At 33.0% G+C, this 20,574-nt stretch overlaps 1 protein-coding gene across 1 annotated transcript in view; it reads left to right on the top strand.

Moving 5' to 3' along the window:
• Positions 1-20,574, top strand: part of LOC148618876 (uncharacterized) — a 90,669-nt gene that overhangs the window by 38,966 nt on the left and 31,129 nt on the right. Inside the window, exons 29-47 of the mRNA XM_088578207.1 lie at positions 57-174; positions 648-1,196; positions 1,937-2,464; positions 2,836-3,004; positions 4,014-4,270; positions 5,971-6,154; positions 7,678-7,919; positions 8,242-8,397; positions 9,159-9,341; positions 9,646-9,735; positions 11,602-11,947; positions 12,366-12,685; positions 12,990-13,190; positions 13,501-13,929; positions 14,578-14,700; positions 15,042-15,725; positions 16,995-17,177; positions 17,430-17,663; positions 19,681-20,307. Of these exons, the coding sequence (XP_088434333.1) occupies positions 57-174; positions 648-1,196; positions 1,937-2,464; positions 2,836-3,004; positions 4,014-4,270; positions 5,971-6,154; positions 7,678-7,919; positions 8,242-8,397; positions 9,159-9,341; positions 9,646-9,735; positions 11,602-11,947; positions 12,366-12,685; positions 12,990-13,190; positions 13,501-13,929; positions 14,578-14,700; positions 15,042-15,725; positions 16,995-17,177; positions 17,430-17,663; positions 19,681-20,307 (5,623 nt within the window). The remainder of the gene's footprint in view (positions 1-56; positions 175-647; positions 1,197-1,936; positions 2,465-2,835; positions 3,005-4,013; positions 4,271-5,970; positions 6,155-7,677; positions 7,920-8,241; positions 8,398-9,158; positions 9,342-9,645; positions 9,736-11,601; positions 11,948-12,365; positions 12,686-12,989; positions 13,191-13,500; positions 13,930-14,577; positions 14,701-15,041; positions 15,726-16,994; positions 17,178-17,429; positions 17,664-19,680; positions 20,308-20,574) is intronic.

Below are 20,574 nucleotides of genomic sequence, written 5' to 3'. Positions count from 1 at the left end.
TAGTTTTTTCTATAATTTTTTGTCACAAGTACATTAATGTGTTTCTGTTTTATAAGTGGGGAGCCCAGTCTGACCTGAGTATGGGAGGAGGATGGAGGGTAGATTTCCATGTTGGTGGGACAGTTAAAGCAAGAACAGCATGTGAAATATATGATTATACCACTACGTACACAGGTTTGTTATTTAGTCCTGCTAGTTGTCCCATTCATTCTACTTTCTGTATGAAAACCTCTATAGAATCTTCTGGTTTTCCCTTTTCAAAATGTTTTATGAAAATATTGACAATGAAACAGTTATGAAAAGCTTAAATCTGATTGACTGAACAGAAATAAATGATCATCTGAAAAGAAAGTAGAATGGAGAAGAAATTGGAAACAGGGAAGTGGTTAAAACGACAATAACTTTACCAAAATGTGAAAAAAGACTACTTCAAGCTTGTTAGGTCCTATACTCAGTCTCTGAATGGAACTTCAGGTCTATAATTTTAAGTAAATGGAATATGTGAATACATTACCATTTTTTAGTTTTGTTTTGTCTTAAAATATGCAAAGTATACCCGTAAATCTTTAAGTATTGATATTGCAATGTCTTTATTCAAAAAGGATATGGTTTGTCTTTTATGCAATTTGTTGAGTTTTATGTTACAGATCCATCTTTACACACTGAATACCGAGATTCATATCACCCAGGACTGCACACTAAGTATGGAGAGCTCAATATTTCTAGCTCATTTGATTTTGACTGTTTTGCCTTTCCGGAGAGGTGTCCAGATGGGTTTTCATTATTGTTCTGGTATTTCATTGAACAATCAGGGGAGAATGGAGACATATTCAGCACTGGAGATTGCTCATTTAAACAGCTTGTGTTGAGTCCTGGTTTATGTGTGTTTTATCAAGCTTCTAATCAGACAGTTTCAGTTGTCCATGTTACTAAAGAGGAAGCTAAGCATTTGGTTTTTGCTGTAAATACTTTAGTATGGATGCATTTGTTAATTCACTTTGACAGAAATGAAACCATCATCGTTTATGTGGATGGACAATATCAGGGAACTTTATTGCCGTACAGTGGAGTTGTTGATATAAAGAATGTGATACAAGATAATCTAAACTTCCATGACAATGTGGAGAGTGTAGTGACGAGAAACTTTAGCTTCATACCAGCAGCACCGGACCACTCATTGTTGACTGATATCAGAGGTAGGATTCAAATTATATCATGGTATGTTGTAAGATATAGAGAATAGATGTACTTATGAAGGTTGTTATAATTATAAGTATAGCTTCCAGGTTGATAGGGGAGGGGCTCAAATTAGCACTGGTCCAAGGTCTGGGACCCTCAATTTCTGATGCAGGACCATTTAAATCTTATTTATATAGGACATAGACCTATCATACTTTAAACCTCTCTTATTGAGGACCTTTCACTTTCTTCTTGTGGACTTTTCTTATAGGATGCAAAGAAACCTTGAACCTTTCATTCTTTAATGTAAATTTGAGCCCCTTTAGGTTAACTTTTTTTAAATTATCAGAGAATGCAAAAAGTAGAATTATTATTGCCAATTATAGCATAGGTACTGTAAACTGGACAATTTATGTGCCCACGATTTTGCAATTTTTTCTATCAGCCATTTTTATTTGCAATAATTTCTTTTCCAACCCTTAGGTGTTTGCAATATTGTGATATTACTGGAGTAAAAAACTAGAAAAAAATTCCTGGTTTAAAATACATTGTATATATAATTATCCATGTATCTGGACTTGTTGAAATATTAGTCTGCAAAAGCAATAAAATGCTTCAAGTTGTGAATTACTAGGTTTACTTTAGTAGAAAGTGTGTTGACAAGAATGTTTGCCTTGTTTTATCATTGTATTACTTGGATTTCAGAATTGCATTACTTGTGGATATCCCTTTTATCATTCAGTCATTACTTCTTCAGCACACCCCTACCAAGATCCACAAGACGAGGTAATGAAATGGATGTCTTTCCAGTCTTGGTCTTTAAAGCCTAACATATGGACTTCCCCTGGAGTGGATGGAAATGGCTTAACTCTTCCATACAAGTCTTTTGTTTATGAGTTTGATGAGTATCATATAAATGCAACATGTATCCATACACAAGAATGCTGGCAGAATGGCAAAACTTTTGCTATGTGGATAAAAGTTTCTTCCTCCATGAAAGAATCAGTAGGTATATTTTCCTCCAGCAGCAATTTGACAAACAGTGCAGGATTAGATGTGTATTATGACCAACCAAGCCAGAAGCTAGTGGTCAGTTTTAATGGATTAGATATTTACTCGGCAATGTTTAACATAACGTTCCATGCTTGGACACATATTGCCATGGTGATAGAACAACCCACTAAAGTATCACTTTATGTGAATGGATCCTTGTTAATGGATATGACAAGTAGTGGACCAACAATGGATGTCACTGCTGTTAATGTACCAAGATATTTGGGATTGGGTGAGCAATTTATAAACAATATGGTAGTACGAAGTTAAATAAAATATTTCTGTAATGGAGAAGCAAATGCATCTATTTATACACTGTAGTTTTGATTACAACATTGTCACATGGCTTTGGTATATAACTTTCTTAATTACTAGTTAATTTAAAGTACTATGTTTCAAGGAATAGGTGTGTGGAAATTGTGTGTATATTTTAGTAACTTTTCCTTTAATTACTGTTAGTCAGATGATTTACATTCTCAGTGTCATGCATGAGCTACCATAAAAAATGATCTCACTACAGAGAAGATTTAGGTTAAAGTTCAAAAGGTTTCAATCTTAACCGAATCACACTGAAATATATTAAATCTGTAATCATAATTTCAGTAATGTGTCCTCCAGGATGGACAAAGTTTGGTTCCTCTTGTTACAAACATTTGGATGAATTGTGGAAGTTTTGGGACCTACAGCACACATGTGAAGAATATGGTGGTAACCTTGTTAATGTTGACAATGAAACAGAATTAAACTTTATCACCAAGTTCTTATATAATACGTAAGTTCATGGGTATATTGGAAAAAAACAGGTTTGTTCCGTTTTACAAACCAATTAGTGGTTGATGTCACACTAGAGATAAGTGAAGAGAGATAAGTTGTTATACCATTTAACTCCTACATTTGTAGGTAACAATTGTACTCACACTGAACTGAAAGCTTTTACGAAAACTTTAAAGTTACTCATTTTTACCCAACTGTTTCTAAGAATCAAATGATTTTCAGATTTCAAAATCTTTATGTTTGAATTTTATATGAAAGTAAATCAATCTTTAAACTTAGTCTGACTTAAAAGAAAATACATGAAAAATAATACTAAGAGTTGTAATAAACATTTTTTAATATTTCAATTTTCTGTACAATTGCTATAGTGGCAGTCAAGTTAAAAAAAAAAACCACATGTTTCTAATGAGCAAATTCATATTTATTATTTCTTTATTCTTTCTTACGACTGATCCTTTTTAATACCACTTGAAACATTTTTCTTGCTATTTGTAAAGTACAATTCAGTTTGTATTCCAATTGTCTCTCCTTAACAAGAGTCTTTTTAGAAAAAAAATGTAATTTTGTTACCTCTTTGTAGTGAGAAAGGTCATTATCAGTGATATAAAGGTCATTATCAGTGAGAAAGGTCATTATCAGTGATATAAAGGTCATTATCAGTGGGAAAGGTCATTATCAGTGATAAAGGTCAATATCAGTCAGAAAGGTCATTATCAGTCAGAAAAATCAAAGGAAGTAAACATTTCTCCAGAATGTTCTGAGTGTTTGAATATAATTGTTGTCTTTCAGTGGTACTCCAATGTATTTATATGTAAATAATTTATTGGTTAACTATTCATAGTCACTCAAGATTTCATTTTGGTTGCTTCACAGTGTCATTTCAGTATACTTTTTTCATTAATTTGGTGTGTTTCAGTGTCACTGCAGTTTAATTGCTGACTTTCAGAGCCTGATTTTTTTGTTGCCTTATTGTGTTTACTGGGTTTGTTTAATTTGTTATTTTTCAGTGTCACTCCAGTTTATTTAGGTGTGTATGACTTCAAAATGGATGAGCCAGGCAGAGATTGGATGAACACTGAAGGAAAACGCCAAACTTATCAATTCTGGGATAAAACAGCTGGGATACCAGCATCACATTCCTTTCTTGCTGTGACTTGTGACCCTGACTGTGGCACAGTAATGAGAGTTCCATATGTAGAAGATACTGTCAATTTTACAGGACATGGTGGACTTTGTGAAATATCACAAAAATCAATGGCATTCAGTATGTTTTATATCACTTTTTATACTTGAGGAAGTGTAAATTAAAGATATTAAAAAAAAAACCAACATTGTAAAATCGAGGAGTTCATGTTGCTAATCTTAAGTCTACAATAAAATATTGGCTGATAGAAAAAAAAATATCAGAAATAAGGGTTGTTTAACTGTGTGACACACCTGCTTATAGAGTTTCATATCACAACTCATATGTTATGCCAGAGCTTGCCGTAACTATGCAGATTTTTTGTATTGCACTAGACTACTATAAATAGGCTTTTGGAACAGGGTTATGTTGCTACAAGATTAAACTCTGGAATCATTACTGTGTATCCGTTTGCACCATGAAAACTGATTTGTTCAACATGTCATAGTTTTCTTTCCACCTGTTATCTACCCCAGATTTAACTTTTTTTTAGCAACTCAGTCTGTGTTTCTTGTAAAGCAGAGGATGTTTACCCTACTGGTGTACCTGGCCAATGCTCTCAGTTTTTAGTGGAGTCTTGAATTGCTCAATTTTATTTTTTGTTACTTTGTATGTATTATTTTTGTTATTTTATGTTCTTTGTTGTGTGTGTGTCTGTTTTTTTTTGTTTGGTCTTTGTCCCTGGATTACATTCTTTTGATTTCTGCTAGAATCTTGGTTCACTTGATTATTGTTTTTTTTTTCGTTTTTTTTCCTTAGAATTTCCAGTTATTTACTTGTCAATAATTTTCTGTATGGTAACTGGCTAACTGTTAAAAATTTAATTTCATTGCATTAGATCCCATTGAAAGTTAAGCTATTTGAACTTTTTAAAAAATATTCCATAATTATTATATTGTATTATATTTTTTTCTGTATTCTGCAGCACTTAAAATTTATTTTCCACATTCACACTTTCTTAAAAATCACATTCTTTATAATACTGTATGACGTACTGATACTGAGGTATATCTTTTTTGGTTTCATAAGTACTTTTGTTTTTTTTCAATGTTGCAGCATAGAAATACTCCAAATTATTGCATTATACACAGTTATCTATAATTTTATGTTTTATATTAGTTTTACACTAATGGGGTGGGGGGGGGGGGTGGGGGTTTTGCATGCTTGTAAAATATTTCTTATTCTTATTTGCCTGAAATAAGAATTTCACTTTGTAAACCTAGTGCTTGCTGTATGAGGCTTTATTGATAAACATTGAGTACTTTTTCATGGCTTCTCAAATTTTGTTAGTTTGTTGAGGTTTGAATTCTTGGATTTCAGAATAAATCCTGTTTCTAACAGAAATTCCTCGTTTTGTTGGAAATTTGAATTTTTGGTTTGACAGTACTATGAAAACCATATAATTTGTTACCCCATGAAGAATAGTTCTGTCAGAGTATAATTTTCTGTAATTAAATTTTACAAGAACTTTATTGTCATACAAATCAGAAACCGAACCAAAATCTTGATTTGATTGACGAAGGAAAAATAAGTTCCAGTCATGACAGAAATGTAACTCAGGGGTGATTTTTTCCCGCTTTTAAGTGGAATTCCACTATTTAAATCCAGATTTCTTCACTGTTGTGATTTTTTTTACTGTATATTTACTTCTGATATTACCAATTTCCGCTATATTTGTTGACCTTGTAGAGTTATCCCTGGTAACTCTTTATAAATTTTCATTCTGCTTTGTTCATGTGAGTCCAAACATTGTACTAATGTACCAATATAATCTATTTCAGGAAGAGAGGACAAGATCAGATGCCCAAGTGGTTGGATGTTCTGGGAAGACAACTGTTACTTGTTCAGTAATGCCTCTTTGTTTACAGGCCTGGCTGCCCACACACACTGTGCTTCTCACAGGGCAATAGTGGTAGAGATAGACTCGGAGGAAGAACAGAGATTTATTTCTAATGCTCTATACAGGTATCATCATAATTATAATCCAGCTAGGCTTAAACCAAAGAAATTTTTAATTGACCCGTCTAGTTGCGTCTTAATTATATGTAAAAAATCTAAAAATAATAACATGATTTAGGTGCACAAGTGGAGAATACCTTTCTTTCAGTTGCTTACAATGACAGAGGAGTTTTGTTTTATTTCAGGTAGTACAAGGTAGCATTGTCAACTTTTTGAACTCTTCTTTTACTTTATCACACTTTTTGACTTTAGGTACACCATTATCTGTAGGTCTCCCATCACAGAAATATTCTGGTTTAATACAAAATTAGCTGATCTTATGAAACACAGCCAGGGATTAAAAAAAAAATGTTTGGGATGATATTGAAAAACATCATAAAAAAGTCCTCCCAAAGAGAAATTTCTACTTTGATGAGTTTCATAGGGGATGAAATCCTCATAACGTTATTTAATGTGAAATAAAGTCATAGCTTGAAAGCCCTGATATTTCAGTCTGACTGGAAGTTCTGTCTTTCGAAGATTCCTATACAAAGTTCCGTATTTTTGTATCTTCTTTACTAGAAGTTGTTTATTATATGGTCTTCAATGATTAAAATTCTGATACTTTTTATCGTTTTTGACATGCCATAAGGGTAGGCCTCATTAATTAGTGACAAGAATTGTTAAAGCTGCATTAGCTGTCACTTTCGTAAATTTTTGTTTCTTTTGAAATATACCTTAACTTTGAATTATTTCTACTAAATTGTACTTTTCTTGTATAATTTCATTTGATATCCACAAATAAAATGCATTAAATACATGAAATAGGGGTCTGTATATTTATTGTCTTGTAAGACAAAAAATTGACCTAGATAAGTTTGTATGCATGTGACTTCTGTTGACCTTAATCTGCCCATGTGCTGTAAGGATCGCTTCTTTTTAAGGATCCTTTTGAAATTTACGTATTGTGATATAATGTGGCTCAAATATGGTCATTATTTATTTGAAAACTAATCAAGAAATAGATGAAATGAATTGATAACAAGACATGTGCTTACCTGTATATCTGTTTTTGTTATTTTTTTGCCAAGGTTAAAATATTTTTAACCCTGGTGAATGTCCTGTCGGCAATCTTCGGAAGTAATGGTGAAAAATAATTAGTTCAGACCTATCGATCTTCTCTGACTAAAAAAAACATTGTTTTCACAGCATTCTGTAGGTCACATCAACATTAATTGCTTCAATTGCATTACTACAATTTACTTCATTAAATCAGCAAAATTCAGTAGAATCAAAACTGAACAAATTTGGCAGCTAATGCAGCTTTAAGAAGAATTGAGCAATGACAAAACCCATCAAGATGTCAAGTAAAATCGACTAGAAGGGAAAAATAGTGAAGAGAATATTTTTAAATATATTTATTTATTCTACTTCGTCCTCTTACTGGTTACACCTGCCTCATATTCCATCACACATATAATGATACAATGTAGTTTCACACATTACCACCTTTTGATGGTTTATATAAAGTTCATAAAATTGCTTTTCAGTGTAATTCCATTGCCAAAGAAAGCACACATAGGACCAAAGTTTCGGACAGTACTAGATCATGGGGTAGCTGAGTTCACACATGGAGATTTCAAACCGCTTAGTTATGACAACTGGGCTGTACTCCCAGCTGATACCTACAACCCAGTAGGGTGTGCCCTTATTGACTGTGGGGTTCTTACCTGCCCATGGGTAGATATCAGCTGTAGTGAATCTTGGCCTGTCATTTGTGAAAAACCTGCAAGTGAGTTATTATTAGCAAGCACCATTTTAGGCTACAAATGCTCTGTTACTAACTGTGTTTGTCATACAATGAATTCTATTGTCTTGGACTTAATTGTGACTTGGAAATTTTCTCACATGTTTTTTACTTTTGACTGATTACAAATCTGTTTTTCTTTGACATTCTGAATTTGCATTTACCATTTGTTATTTCTCAATTACCACAATACCGTGATTTATACCGATGGTTAAAAAAAAAATAATATGGATGAAATCAATTTTACATGTTCATCTTGCTAATTAAAAAAATTTTCATGAAAGTTCAATATCATATTTATTTTCAGGAAAGTACTGCTCACATGGCTGGGATGAGTTTGGAAACACTTGTACATCAATTCAGGACACTACACTTACACCGTATCAGTGCCCCTTAGGTTCAGCTCTTGCCACTTTCACATCATTGTCAGAAGTCTTGGAATTTGCATCAATGTTTGATTTAGGTCAGATTTTTAGTTATTTTTCCCTAATTGTTGATAAATACTGAACCTATCTGATCCCAGTCTCAAAATGAATCTCTAATATCACAATGAAGTACTTACTCATTTCTAATATTGAACCCTCAGATTGCTTTCCCAATGGGGGAATTTCAAACTTTTATGCAACACAGACCAGGTTTGAGATACATTTTGAGTGGCTGTAATAAACTAAATGGTTACTGCATTTATAACTTTAACACACAAACAATTGTTAATTGAACAAATGTGTTATTTAGAAAAAATAATTTTCTGCAAACTTTACTGATAATGGTTTAATTCAATATCTTGGAAAATATATTCCTGATGGTTAACATTGGATAAAATCCAGTCTCATCTGCAACTTTATAATTTAAATAATATGAGGAAAAATGTGGAAATAATCCAGTGGAAAAGAAAATGAACAGATATCTTGAAAATAAATTCCTGTTCCCTCATTATGGAATAAATGTTAGACAAAGTGTGAATTACCCAAAAAATGTAGCAGCAAAATTTAATCGATGTCTGAATAAATGCAAAAATTAAGTTGTTTTACTGTATATGTACGCTACTATCAATTGTCTGGTTAGGACATTTACATATGTAACTGTCAGGTAAAAAATAATTGGTACCCAAAGTCTTCCTATAAAAAAACATTATACTGTTTTATAATTATAAAAGTATAATGAGTTGTCCATAAGTGTGAACACCAGATTTCAGCTGCTGATCCTCAATTTCTATATTTTCAGTGGGTAGGACTTGTTTAACAGATGGAATTGTCACTATCGAGGGTTATGTATGGAGTTCCACTGGAGAGGCTACATACTTCACAAGTGAGACCTTGTCAGGAACTGGTAACTGTGTAGGAATTACATCAACAGGTCTCCAGAATGTTAATTGTGCTGTACATCAATGTGCTGTGTGTCAACATGGTAGGTTCTTTGCACAGCTGAAAGTATATAAAGTGGATCTGTAGCTTTTTGTATATCTGTTCTTTCATTATTGCTTAGTTTATGTTCTATCTTTATGATAGATAAGCATAGAATCATCACACTTTGATGTATGTAATATACTAGGTAGTCATTATTGGCTTACTTACACCAAATGTCAGAGGTATGATTACATTTGTTGTCATCTTTTGGTTTGGCTTGTTGGAAAAAGATGGCTACAAGAAGTTATCCAAGCTTCAAAACTGAATTCTCAGAATGCTGACTTATGTTTCCATTGTTATTGTAGGTCAGACTGGTGGAGTCAGTATAGACAATGTATACTTTATGGAAGGTGCAATGGATGCTAACAGTATTGGAGATTTATACAACAAAGAGAGTAAGTGATACATTAAACAGTCTATAGGAACAAAATTCTCTTTGTATTATATTTAAGTTTTTCATTTCGTTGATAGTAGTGTACATTTCATAACTTTTATTAGTAACTAAGCATTATGAAGGGACTTAAGATTATGATAGGCTAAGCTGGCAGGGTAACTACGGTAACCAGATCTGATTAAAATTGGTTCTGTTGTTTAACTATGAAGAAATAACATACGATTATAGTTGTAGTGAAAAGGCAATCTACCAACTACATGCATTAACTTGGATTGCTCATCCAGAACACCCATTTGTGTTTAGAAAAAAAACCACTGATTTCTAGAAAACTCATAAGTGATGGTGGTTTCATTAGCAATAAATCAATTCATTTGTTTTCAAGCCAACAAGTTTGACCATGTCAACTAATATGACACTTGGTTATTGATCAAATGGACAAGATTATAGTGTAATGAAAGTTTTTACAATCCATTTACAGTCAAACCTTGTTAAGTTGAAGTCGATGGGACCAGGCAAAAATGTTCGAGTTATCTGAGGTTTGAGTCTTTTGATTATAATCCAAAGTGTATTGATCAGTGATTGTTTCTGCTTTTGAAATGACTGGTACACATCTTGTATTGCTTCTACATACATGTATACATGTATTCAGTTAGGCTTCTGGAACAGGGCTATGTTGCTACAAGATTGAAGTCATCACTACAGAAGTTTTATGGTCGTCATCATGAACTCATGGATTGTTATGATGTATCCATCTGCACCATGAAAACTGATTTGTTCATCATGTCATGGTTTTCCTTTCCTCTTTCATCTACCCTGGACTTGACTTTTTATGAGCAACTCAACAGGTGTTCCTGGAAAAGCAGAGGATGCTTACCCTACCAGTGCACCTGGTCCATGCTCCCAGTTTTAAGTGGAGTCTGAGTTGCTCATTTGCTTTTGTTACTTTGTATGTATTATTTTAGTTACTTAATGTTCTTTGTTGTGTATGTCTGTTTTCCATGTTTGGTCTTTGGCCCTGGATTGCTTTCTTTTGATTTCCACTAGAATCTTGGTTCCCTTGATTACTCCTTCACTTTATCAGGGTACTTCATGGTGTCTTCTTTATCCTTTTGGAAGATAATTTTTGTGTATTTATTTTTTAAATATGTTATAAATTCTGAGCGACATCAAATGTTTAGAGCAAATTCTTATTTTTTTTTCTTTTTTACATTGAAAATGTCATTTCCACATAAGGGGTTGCTTTGAATAACTTGGTATCGAGAGTGACTTAAAACCATGTTTACTACATTACAACAATTAAATATCAGATTTACTATTGAAACGAATTTACTCATAAAAATCCATTATTATCATCTGTTTTGAGCTTAAATGATTGGATATCATTCCCATGAAGAAAATTTACCACCATTTTATCATTATCAAATATCCAATAATTCCGAAGTATGATTATTCAGATTTGTTTCTTTCTACTACACAAGCTTTTATGCATGAATCAAATATACCAATCAGGCCATAAAGGTGTCAACGAGTAATTACATAAGCCATACTAAATGCTGTAAAAAACAAACTTTGATCATTGTGTGTAATAAGGCAATCAGTGTTCATACTAATTAGTTCACTTTTAGACATCCGAGTTAATTAACCTCGAAGACCTACCGAGGGGACTAATTGATATCCTCAAGTTATCCAAGATTTCGATTCATTTGAGTTTACTCATCAGATTTAAAAGTGTATTGGAGTAAGGGAAGTTTTGCCGAGACTGTTATATTAGTTCGAGGTATCTGAGATTTCGACTCATCCAAGTTCGACACATCGAGGTTTGACTGTATACATTAGTATACATTAGTATTCAATATGTTTCTTGTAGGACCTACCACAGAGACATATAGTTTTACAATGTCATCCTACAACTCCTCATCCAACACCATACAGGGGTTTAAATCAGATGGTACCATACTGTACCTTGACTCAGCTGATAATATTACAACACACAATGATTTAGTTCTTGGACAAGTGTTATCTATAGCTAATGATTCCACTGGACTGATTTACAATGTAACAGATGATGATAGCTGTCTTCAATCCTTTGACCACTGCAAGCATAGCTTTGGGGCGTCTTTTTGGTTGTATGCAACAAATGTGACAGAGTGTATGGTTTTAGATACAGTCACTGATGGTACAACAGGGGTTAAAATAGGTGTCACTGATGGGAAGTAAGATTGTTATAAGTTTAAATATAACAGACTCTGAAGTTATAACAAAATAATTGATTCAATTAAAATTGTATAACTTAAATACTAAGAAGAAACTTATTTTTTTTTTTTATGTAAATTTTTTTGATTTGGTGAATTCCTTAGTAAGTGAATTTTTGAATTTGTGGACTGGAGTTTTATGAGAATTTTACTTTTCGTTGAGAATTTGAATTTGTCGCCTGACCAAACTATGAAAACCAGCGAATTGGTTCTTCAACATTTTTTGTGGTTAATGTTTTGTGTATCTTTTTATATTTAAACGACTGATTTGATTATTTTTTGATTAATTGATAGATTGAATGGAAATCGATAACCTAGGTAAGGGCATGAAATAGACAAGCAGAGGTTATCCTTTGGTGATATTTATTTAATCTTGCAGTGGGACCACTGTTACCATAGCTATAAAAGAATTGAACTACATTACCAAGACAGATGTTCCAGTGTTACTCCAGAAGGAGTGGACTCATATAAATATTGTATGGCAAAAATATGTTGGTCTGAAAATCTTCATCAATTTCAATTTGATGAGGACTGTACCTCCATCAGAGAGATCACCAGTGTTCCCTGCTACAGCTGAATCTACTAATACATCCCATGTACTGATTGGAAACTGTTCATTAGAGATGGATTCCTATATATTGATTAAAGACTTGGAATTTGGTACTAATCTTTTAGAAGATTATGAAAATAAGCAGAAAGGTAAGACTTAATTCTTGTAGAACTTCAAGTCAATTTACTAAAACTCATATTTTATAATATGTCAGCTAAAGCTGGCAAATATGAGTGTGGAGTCAAATTTCATATACTGGTACTTCTGACAAAGGATCCTGCCCTAAATGTAAATAAAATACATTCAGAAATTTCAGGAATTGTCAAATGATCAGAACAGTTCACCTTTGGCAAATTTCAATCTTGACATAGTAACATTTTCTGGTTTTCTTACAAGGTTAAAGAATCGTGTTAGTCTTAGGGTCATCACTGTTTTTCTTGAATCTACTTTTAGAAGACATTCTCAGAATAATAGATTTTGACGAACCTAAAGAGAAATCAAAGACAAATGTACATGTTATTATTGATGAGAGTATAGTGGAGACTTACTGGAGGAATTCCTTGTTTCTGACTGCTGCCAAGATAGATAACCCTACTGGACTGGTACCTGCTATCACAGTACCAGAACAAACACTCATGTGCTTTACCAGTAATGGTATGTTGATTTATATTCTTTTGTACTAGTATTTTATCAAAAAATATTACCAATACTATTTGTTTTCTTTCTTGTCTGTCTTTCTGTCCTTTGTTGATTTAAGGGTAGTTCTTGCCAATTGTCACATAAATATTAAAAAAAAACTGAAAATGTTGTTTTGACATTCTGTTGGTAAAGTGAATGGCATTATTGAATTCTGTTGTTTATTACTAAGACTTGTACTATATAGGGACACTGGGTATGTGAATATATTCACTTCTACATTGATTGATAAGAAAATATTTTTGCCTGATTTCTGTTTTTTATCTAGATGTGTGTAAGGATGCCTATACCCTATCCCTATGGCTATATCCACGAGATATACTACAGAGCCAGACCTTCCTCTACACAGGAACCAGATCACACTCTGAAGGAGTTATTGACTCAACAAAGATTTGGTATGACACAACAGTTGATAAATACTACCTATCTATTGAGTATGATAGAACAAGAGTTACTTTTGAGTTTTATATCTACCTGCTGGAGTGGTCTCACATAGTGTTATCAGCTGATTTCATCACACCTGAGTTCAACATGTATCTAAATTCTGCTAAGGTTATCACTAAGACAACAAGCTTTGTCCAATCACGAGTCCTGCCTGTGTACCCTAACTCCTTCATGAGAATTGGTGATAAGGGAACATTTGATGTTGATGACTTGAAGTTTCTACCATATGCAACAGAGCCATCTAGAATGTATGGTTAGTATTGCAACTATGTGAAATTGTTACTGCAATTGTACTGATTTTTGCAGTTTATGTTTTTTTCATGAATTTCATGATCAGTAATAATTCATGAAAATACATGCTCAAAAATATGCATATTAACTCTTTAACATAAAGTAATTTTCAAGTTAATGGGAACTGAAATACTTACAAAGTGCTTGAAAGTCAGCTATTGTGAAAATAAGAACATGTAATTACAGTATATTAATCAGTTGAAACCTATTCTTTCTGCTGGAGTATAACTGTATTATAGTTTTATTCTAGCTTACTTGGAGATATAGCTGAAACAGATTCTCACACAACATTATGTTTATCATTGTAAACAAATTAATTTTCCTGGTTGCTAATTTTCACGGATTCTGTCAACTGAACATATTCGCGGTTATCAATTTTCGGGTTCCAAAAAATGATTACTATGATATAGTGTTAAAAGTTGATTTTGCAGGTACTATTTTTCACGTTTTTTTGTTACACTGAGAAAATAGTGGAAATTAGTATAATGAGAACATCAATAAATTTACAGTATGATATTTATTCACATAGTTTTGCTCCTCAATTAAAGTAGTAAATATGTCATTTGCAAACTTTATCTTGCACATAAATGAAACTCTATCATTGTTTTAGTTTTGAAATCTTGTGCTGAGTACATGTTAGCTGGTTTGACTGGGATAAAGAATGAAACAGTAGACCCTGATATACTAGATGCTATAGACAATCATACTGTTCAGGAATGCAATTTAGATTTGGGTAAGTGACAGCTCACTTCATAAATACTGAGTGCTATAGAAAAACTTAACATACGAGAATGTAATCTGGGTTTTGTAATTAATTACAAATATGGCAAAAAGTCTGTCCTTTCTGTTTAGCAAGACATTAAAATGGGCACCCTTATATTCTGTTTAATATTATGTAGACCCTTTTACGCTAACTGTGGGATATTCGATAAGCATGCATGAAGAATGCTCAATACACACTTCCACGAGGAAGATTATTTTGTTCTACCCAAGCTTTATCCCTCAGAAATGTATATTGAGCATGCTCATCGACCAAATACAATAGGGTCTACTTTTGCCATTTATTTCTTGCAGAATACAGTGGGTTTTACTTTTCAATGGAACTGAATGAGACTAATCCAGAAACAAACAGTATTGGACTTAATGCTACCATAAGCTTTATTGGTGATGGTAATTATTCTAACCTGCCTGTGATACATGATAATGGAATACTCTTGAATGACACAGCATTGTATATTTCTGGTAATGAAAAGATTAAGTGTTTTTATGATGTCCGATACTGCTTTTTCGGGTTCACATTCTCTGCCTGGGTTAAAGTTATAGATGTCTCTCCAACTACAGGGGTGATTACATTGTTTGAAATGGGAGGCAATGTTCATGACAATCAAAATGGAGCCAGTATTTCCTGTGTCAACATGACTGATCCAACTACAGTTAATTGTACTGCTATCTTTATAAATGGAACTGACAAATGGACTTTGGACTTCACTATTATGAAAAAGCAACTGCTTCACCTGAGTTTTACATGGAATCCTCACCTCACACTAAAAGTTGCGTTGAATGGGCACTCTACTGCAGACTTCGGTCAATACCCAGAATGGTCCAAGATTCCGGAGGCAGTTGTTCCAGTTGATAGTAGACCAATATATATTGGAGCTTCTGCCTTTGATGAAGTTTTAACATGTGGTAAAATGATAATTGATGAAATGACTGTTGTGGATAATTACTTGGAAGATGTAGAAATCAAGAAATTATTTGGTAAGTTAAATCAAAGACTGAAGTCTTCAAGGTTGCCAATTGTCAAATATTCACTGTCACTGATTTTGGCATACTTTCAATATCCAAAATGGTACAAATGCATTATGCTCTAAAATTGGGTGACTTGCTTGGTTCCCTTGGTATTATTGTGTACACTTTCGTAACCGTTATGACCCGAATGGCTATATATAGATTTCGGTGTCCTGATAATATATATATATATGACCTTTATATAATAAATTGTAATGAACGCCTGTGTTTGAATGGCAAACTGGGTAATATTACATAAATTCAAAGCTAACTGATCATTTTATCTTTTAATGTAAACTTTCCGTTCTAATACAAGCAAAAAACACACATAGACATGTGTTTATGTTTTAAAAAAGGTGCATTGTAGCGATCTTTGGGTCGCTTGAAATATTGAATAGGAAACCAGTTAATGAACCAGATTAAGCAGCTGGCAATGAATATTCATAAATATCGGGGAGTGCTAATGTATATGGCCTATATAGTCTTGTAGCGGGCTTCAGTATCTGAATCGGAAACTGGGTAATGGTCAAAGCTAACGAATCATTTCATGTAAACTTCCTGTTCTTGTACAAGTGTAGAACACATGTGTATGATACTTAAGAGGTACATTTTTATCTTGTATGAAGCTAGAACTGTGACCCTATGGTGGTAAACATGGCGAGGATCCGCAGCATTTAGTGACACATAGCTACATATTTATGCAAAACATATGCAAATATTAAGTGCTGAAATTATGGGTGCAAGAAGTCGATGGCTTACTATATTAGCGACTTAAAAATGGGAGACTCCTATAGGAATACAATCATTACATTTGATCAGTTTTATCTGTGTGATATTTGGTTTATATATGCATACTATATATTTCTACTTGATTCTGATGAAGAGAATATATTAAGTTGTGTTGCTGTTTCTCAATAAGGTTTGAAAAAAATGATCAAAGTAAGTATTGGTTACCCTTTCAAGCACTGCAAGTTCTGTTCATCATAAGATTACTTTAGATCGATATATATTTGAAAGTTTGGCGGGATATTAATATGTCTATTCAAAATGAAAGACAATAGACAAAAATATAATTGTCCTTTGATTTTTCAAATTTTGAAAATTTTAAACCTTGCCTTTTCTAAGTGCAGGTCTATAATTTTTTGTTAGTCACATTAACAATTTTTGTTTGTCACATTAACCATTATTGTTAAAATTATGATGATTTGGCCTGATGTGAAATATTTTGAATATTTTTAGGAACTAAACATGAATGCCCAGAAGAATGGACCTATATTGCAGTATCAGATAGGTGTTATTATGTATCACCCACTCAGAACTCTTATACAGGAGGAACTACTGACTGTCAGAATCTGGACGGTTATTTGGCAAGGGTACCAGATATGGAAACCAGACTGGCTCTGTCAGATTTGTTGTGGTCAGGTACAGTGTAGTTTTTGATATTACTGTAAAGGATTTTTGTATCAGTGGTGTTTAATTTTTGGATATTTTGATTCATTAATAGTATTTTACATTTCATTGCCAACTGTATTTAATATAATGCCTATAAGATTAACAAAAACGGTACTTTCACAGAACATAAAGTTTCCTTGTAAAATGTATTACAGATAATTTTGTTTTTGAGTTTTGTATAATAAGTACTAAAGTCTTTATATTAATGATGAATACTTTCAGAATTCCAATCTAATGCTGCTGCTTGGGTTGATCTGACACAATTGCCAAGAGGTGACATCTTGTTTCCAATCAGACAACCAAATGCCAGAGAACCAGATTTTCCAGATATGGCATCCATAGCATTTGTTTCAACAGATTCTATGCCGAGATGTGTAATGATACTTGGGGATGGAACATGGATTGATCAGAGTTGTACGGGAATTAACAATGTCTTGTGTGAGAAGGAACCCATGTGTAAGTTGTCTATAATTTATAAAATATAATGAAGTTACATGTTGGAATATCTAGTCTTGAAAATACTACACTCCAACAGAGGAAAAACTTTCAACCCAGAACTATATGAGTTAATTCCCAATTCAGTATTATGAATTGTAGTTAACATTTAATGCTAACAGTAACTTTTAAGATGGTGTTCAGGCAAATACCAGGCAGTGAGTGCCATATAGCAAGTTTTGTTATAAAAAAAAAAATTCACCCATTTCATATCTCAAATGCAAAATGTTGAATGTTGGTTTTGGATTAACTACAACGATTAAAAGAGAAATAAATTATATAAAAAGCATTGAAAAAAGGAAGATAACTGTCTAATTGAGCAAAATTTGGTTGCTTTGTTAGGGAACTTTATTAGTCATTTTCTGAGCCATCCATTGTCGATTCAAAACGAACTTTATACTTTTGACATACATATGGTGTATATATTACATTAGAACATTATCAGTGGGATAAAGTGTACTCTGTACTTCTCATATCATAGGATCTGCCTGATTTTTACATGGATAACCTCTAAATAGTTACATCATTAACAGTTAAAACTGTGTTCTCGACATCACATGCTTGAGTTTACTACTGCACAAAGTTGATACATGATGATTATAATGAAATGTCATTTGGAATGAAAATCTTCTGTCATTTATATTGGAGGAAATTTTTTTTTAATAATGGACAAAGTTAAAACCTTTCAGTATATGTATATGGGATTATGCAAAAAAGGAGTTTTAACCAATATGTGATTAAACCCCCTGTAATCAAAGTTTGGAGGGGGGGTATATAGGAATCACTGTGTCTGTCCGTCCATCTGTCCACATTTTTTGTAAGTGCAACTCCTCATAAACTGCTCAAGGGATTTTGATGAAAATTTATATGAAGGTTGGGTATCAAATGTAGATGTACAAGAAGAAATATAATTTCTGTTGGAGATTTCCAAAGGGAGATTATCTAAATTCATTGGTTTACATGTTTAAACCTCGTAAGCGCAACTCTTTCTAAACTACTCAAGGGATTTTGATTAAATTCCGAAGGAAGTTTGAGTATTATATGTAGATATAAGTGAAGAAATACAGTTACTGTTGGAGGACTCCAATGGGAGATAATCTAAATTAAGGGTTTTACATGTTAAAAAATCTTTTAAGCACTACTCCTCCTAAACCTCTCAAGGGATTCAGATGTTATTTTTAAGGGAGGTAGGGTATCATATGTAGATGTGCAGGAAGGAATATAATTACTGTTGGAGGACTCCAGAGGGAGATGATCTAAATTAAGGGTTTTACATGTTAAAAAATCTTTTAAGCACTACTCCTCCTAAACCTCTCAAGGGATTCAGATGTTATTTTTAAGGGAGGTAGGGTATCATATGTAGATGTGCAGGAAGGAATATAATTACTGTTGGAGGACTCCAGAGGGAGATGATCTAAATTATGGGTTTTACATGTTAAAAAACCTTTTAAGCACTACTCCTCCTAAACCTCTCAAGGGATTCAGATGTTATTTTTAAGGGAGGTAGGGTATCATATGTAGATGTGCAGGAAGGAATATAATTACTGTTGGAGGACTCCAGAGGGAGATGATCTAAATTAAGGGTTTTACATGGTAAGTGCAACTCCTAACCCGCTCAAGGGATTTTGATGTAATTTTACAGGAAGGTTGGTTATTATATGTACATGTGCATGGGAATATAATTATGTTGGTTGATGCCAAAGGGAGATAATTCAACAAGTGTTTTACATTTAAGTCCATTTGAAGTGGGGGTGATATCTCTTTTTGAGCCTTCAGTATTTCTAGTTAAATTTATATAACCAATCTAGTAATAGAACTAATACAGGAGGTTTGTAGGTTATCTCTTTCACTTCCTTACTTATTCAATTATCTTGGCATATATATATTGGCTAAATATTCCTATTGTAGTTTATTTTAAAATTCCATTCTCATTTAAAATTTGAAATTAACTTTAATGATAATGTTTATTTTTTTTCAGATGTTAAAGAATCTCCATTTTATATAAATGTTTCTAACATAGATGATGAAGAATTTATCAAACAAGGGGATATTAGCTCCCGAAGAGGGTTGACCAATGAAAGTCTAATATTTAACAACTCGTACATAACATTTGTCCATGCTGATGACTGTATTTCTAACTTTGACTACTGCCATAATGGGTTAAGCATTAGATTCTGGTTGATGACACTAGATAACTTAGATATTGATGAAAAACAAGTGATCTATACCAACATGATGTCGCAGAATTCATCAGGTTTAGCAGTGTATATAATAAGAGACAGTACACACCATTTACTGGGTATCAACATCCGTAACAGAGCATCCTTTACTTCACAGACAGTGTCAGTCTCATCATTTGTTTGGACACATGTGATTGTGAGTGTGTCATCAGATTCACAAACCAACATCTATCTTAATGGAGAACTTGCCACGCCCATAACACTGAATATTGACCCTAACGATGTAATGATACGTGAGTTTGGTGTATCAGCTGATATAACATTTGGTTCTGGCTGGAATGGATCCAACCAAGCTCTGTTTATGGTGGATAATCTCATGTACACTGAGTCTTATACACTGATGTTGTTACCACTGAAACAGGAAGGTAATTGTACTTCAAATACTTACAGTAATTAGCCTTCATTGGTGAAAATGTTAATTATCCTTAATTCTGTGACTTTTTACCATACTTCAGTTTAGTTTTCTGCTGAAAATATTATTTTATGGTGAAACCCCACAATCTCTCACTACACAATATGATATGAACTTCCAAAAAAAAATATTTTAAGATTCTGGTAAGAAAATGCTCTGTTGGCAAAATAAGGGGAACAACAAAATTACTGAACCCTAATCCAATTCATGATCAAGTTAA

This window comes from Perna viridis, chromosome 4 (genome assembly GCF_037379345.1).
Source record: "Perna viridis isolate PV_CMFRI_1.1 ecotype Kerala chromosome 4, ASM3737934v1, whole genome shotgun sequence".
NCBI lineage: Eukaryota > Metazoa > Mollusca > Bivalvia > Mytilida > Mytilidae > Perna > Perna viridis.
Note: the sequence above shows the minus strand (reverse complement) of the source record. Positions and strands in the feature narration are given on the sequence as shown.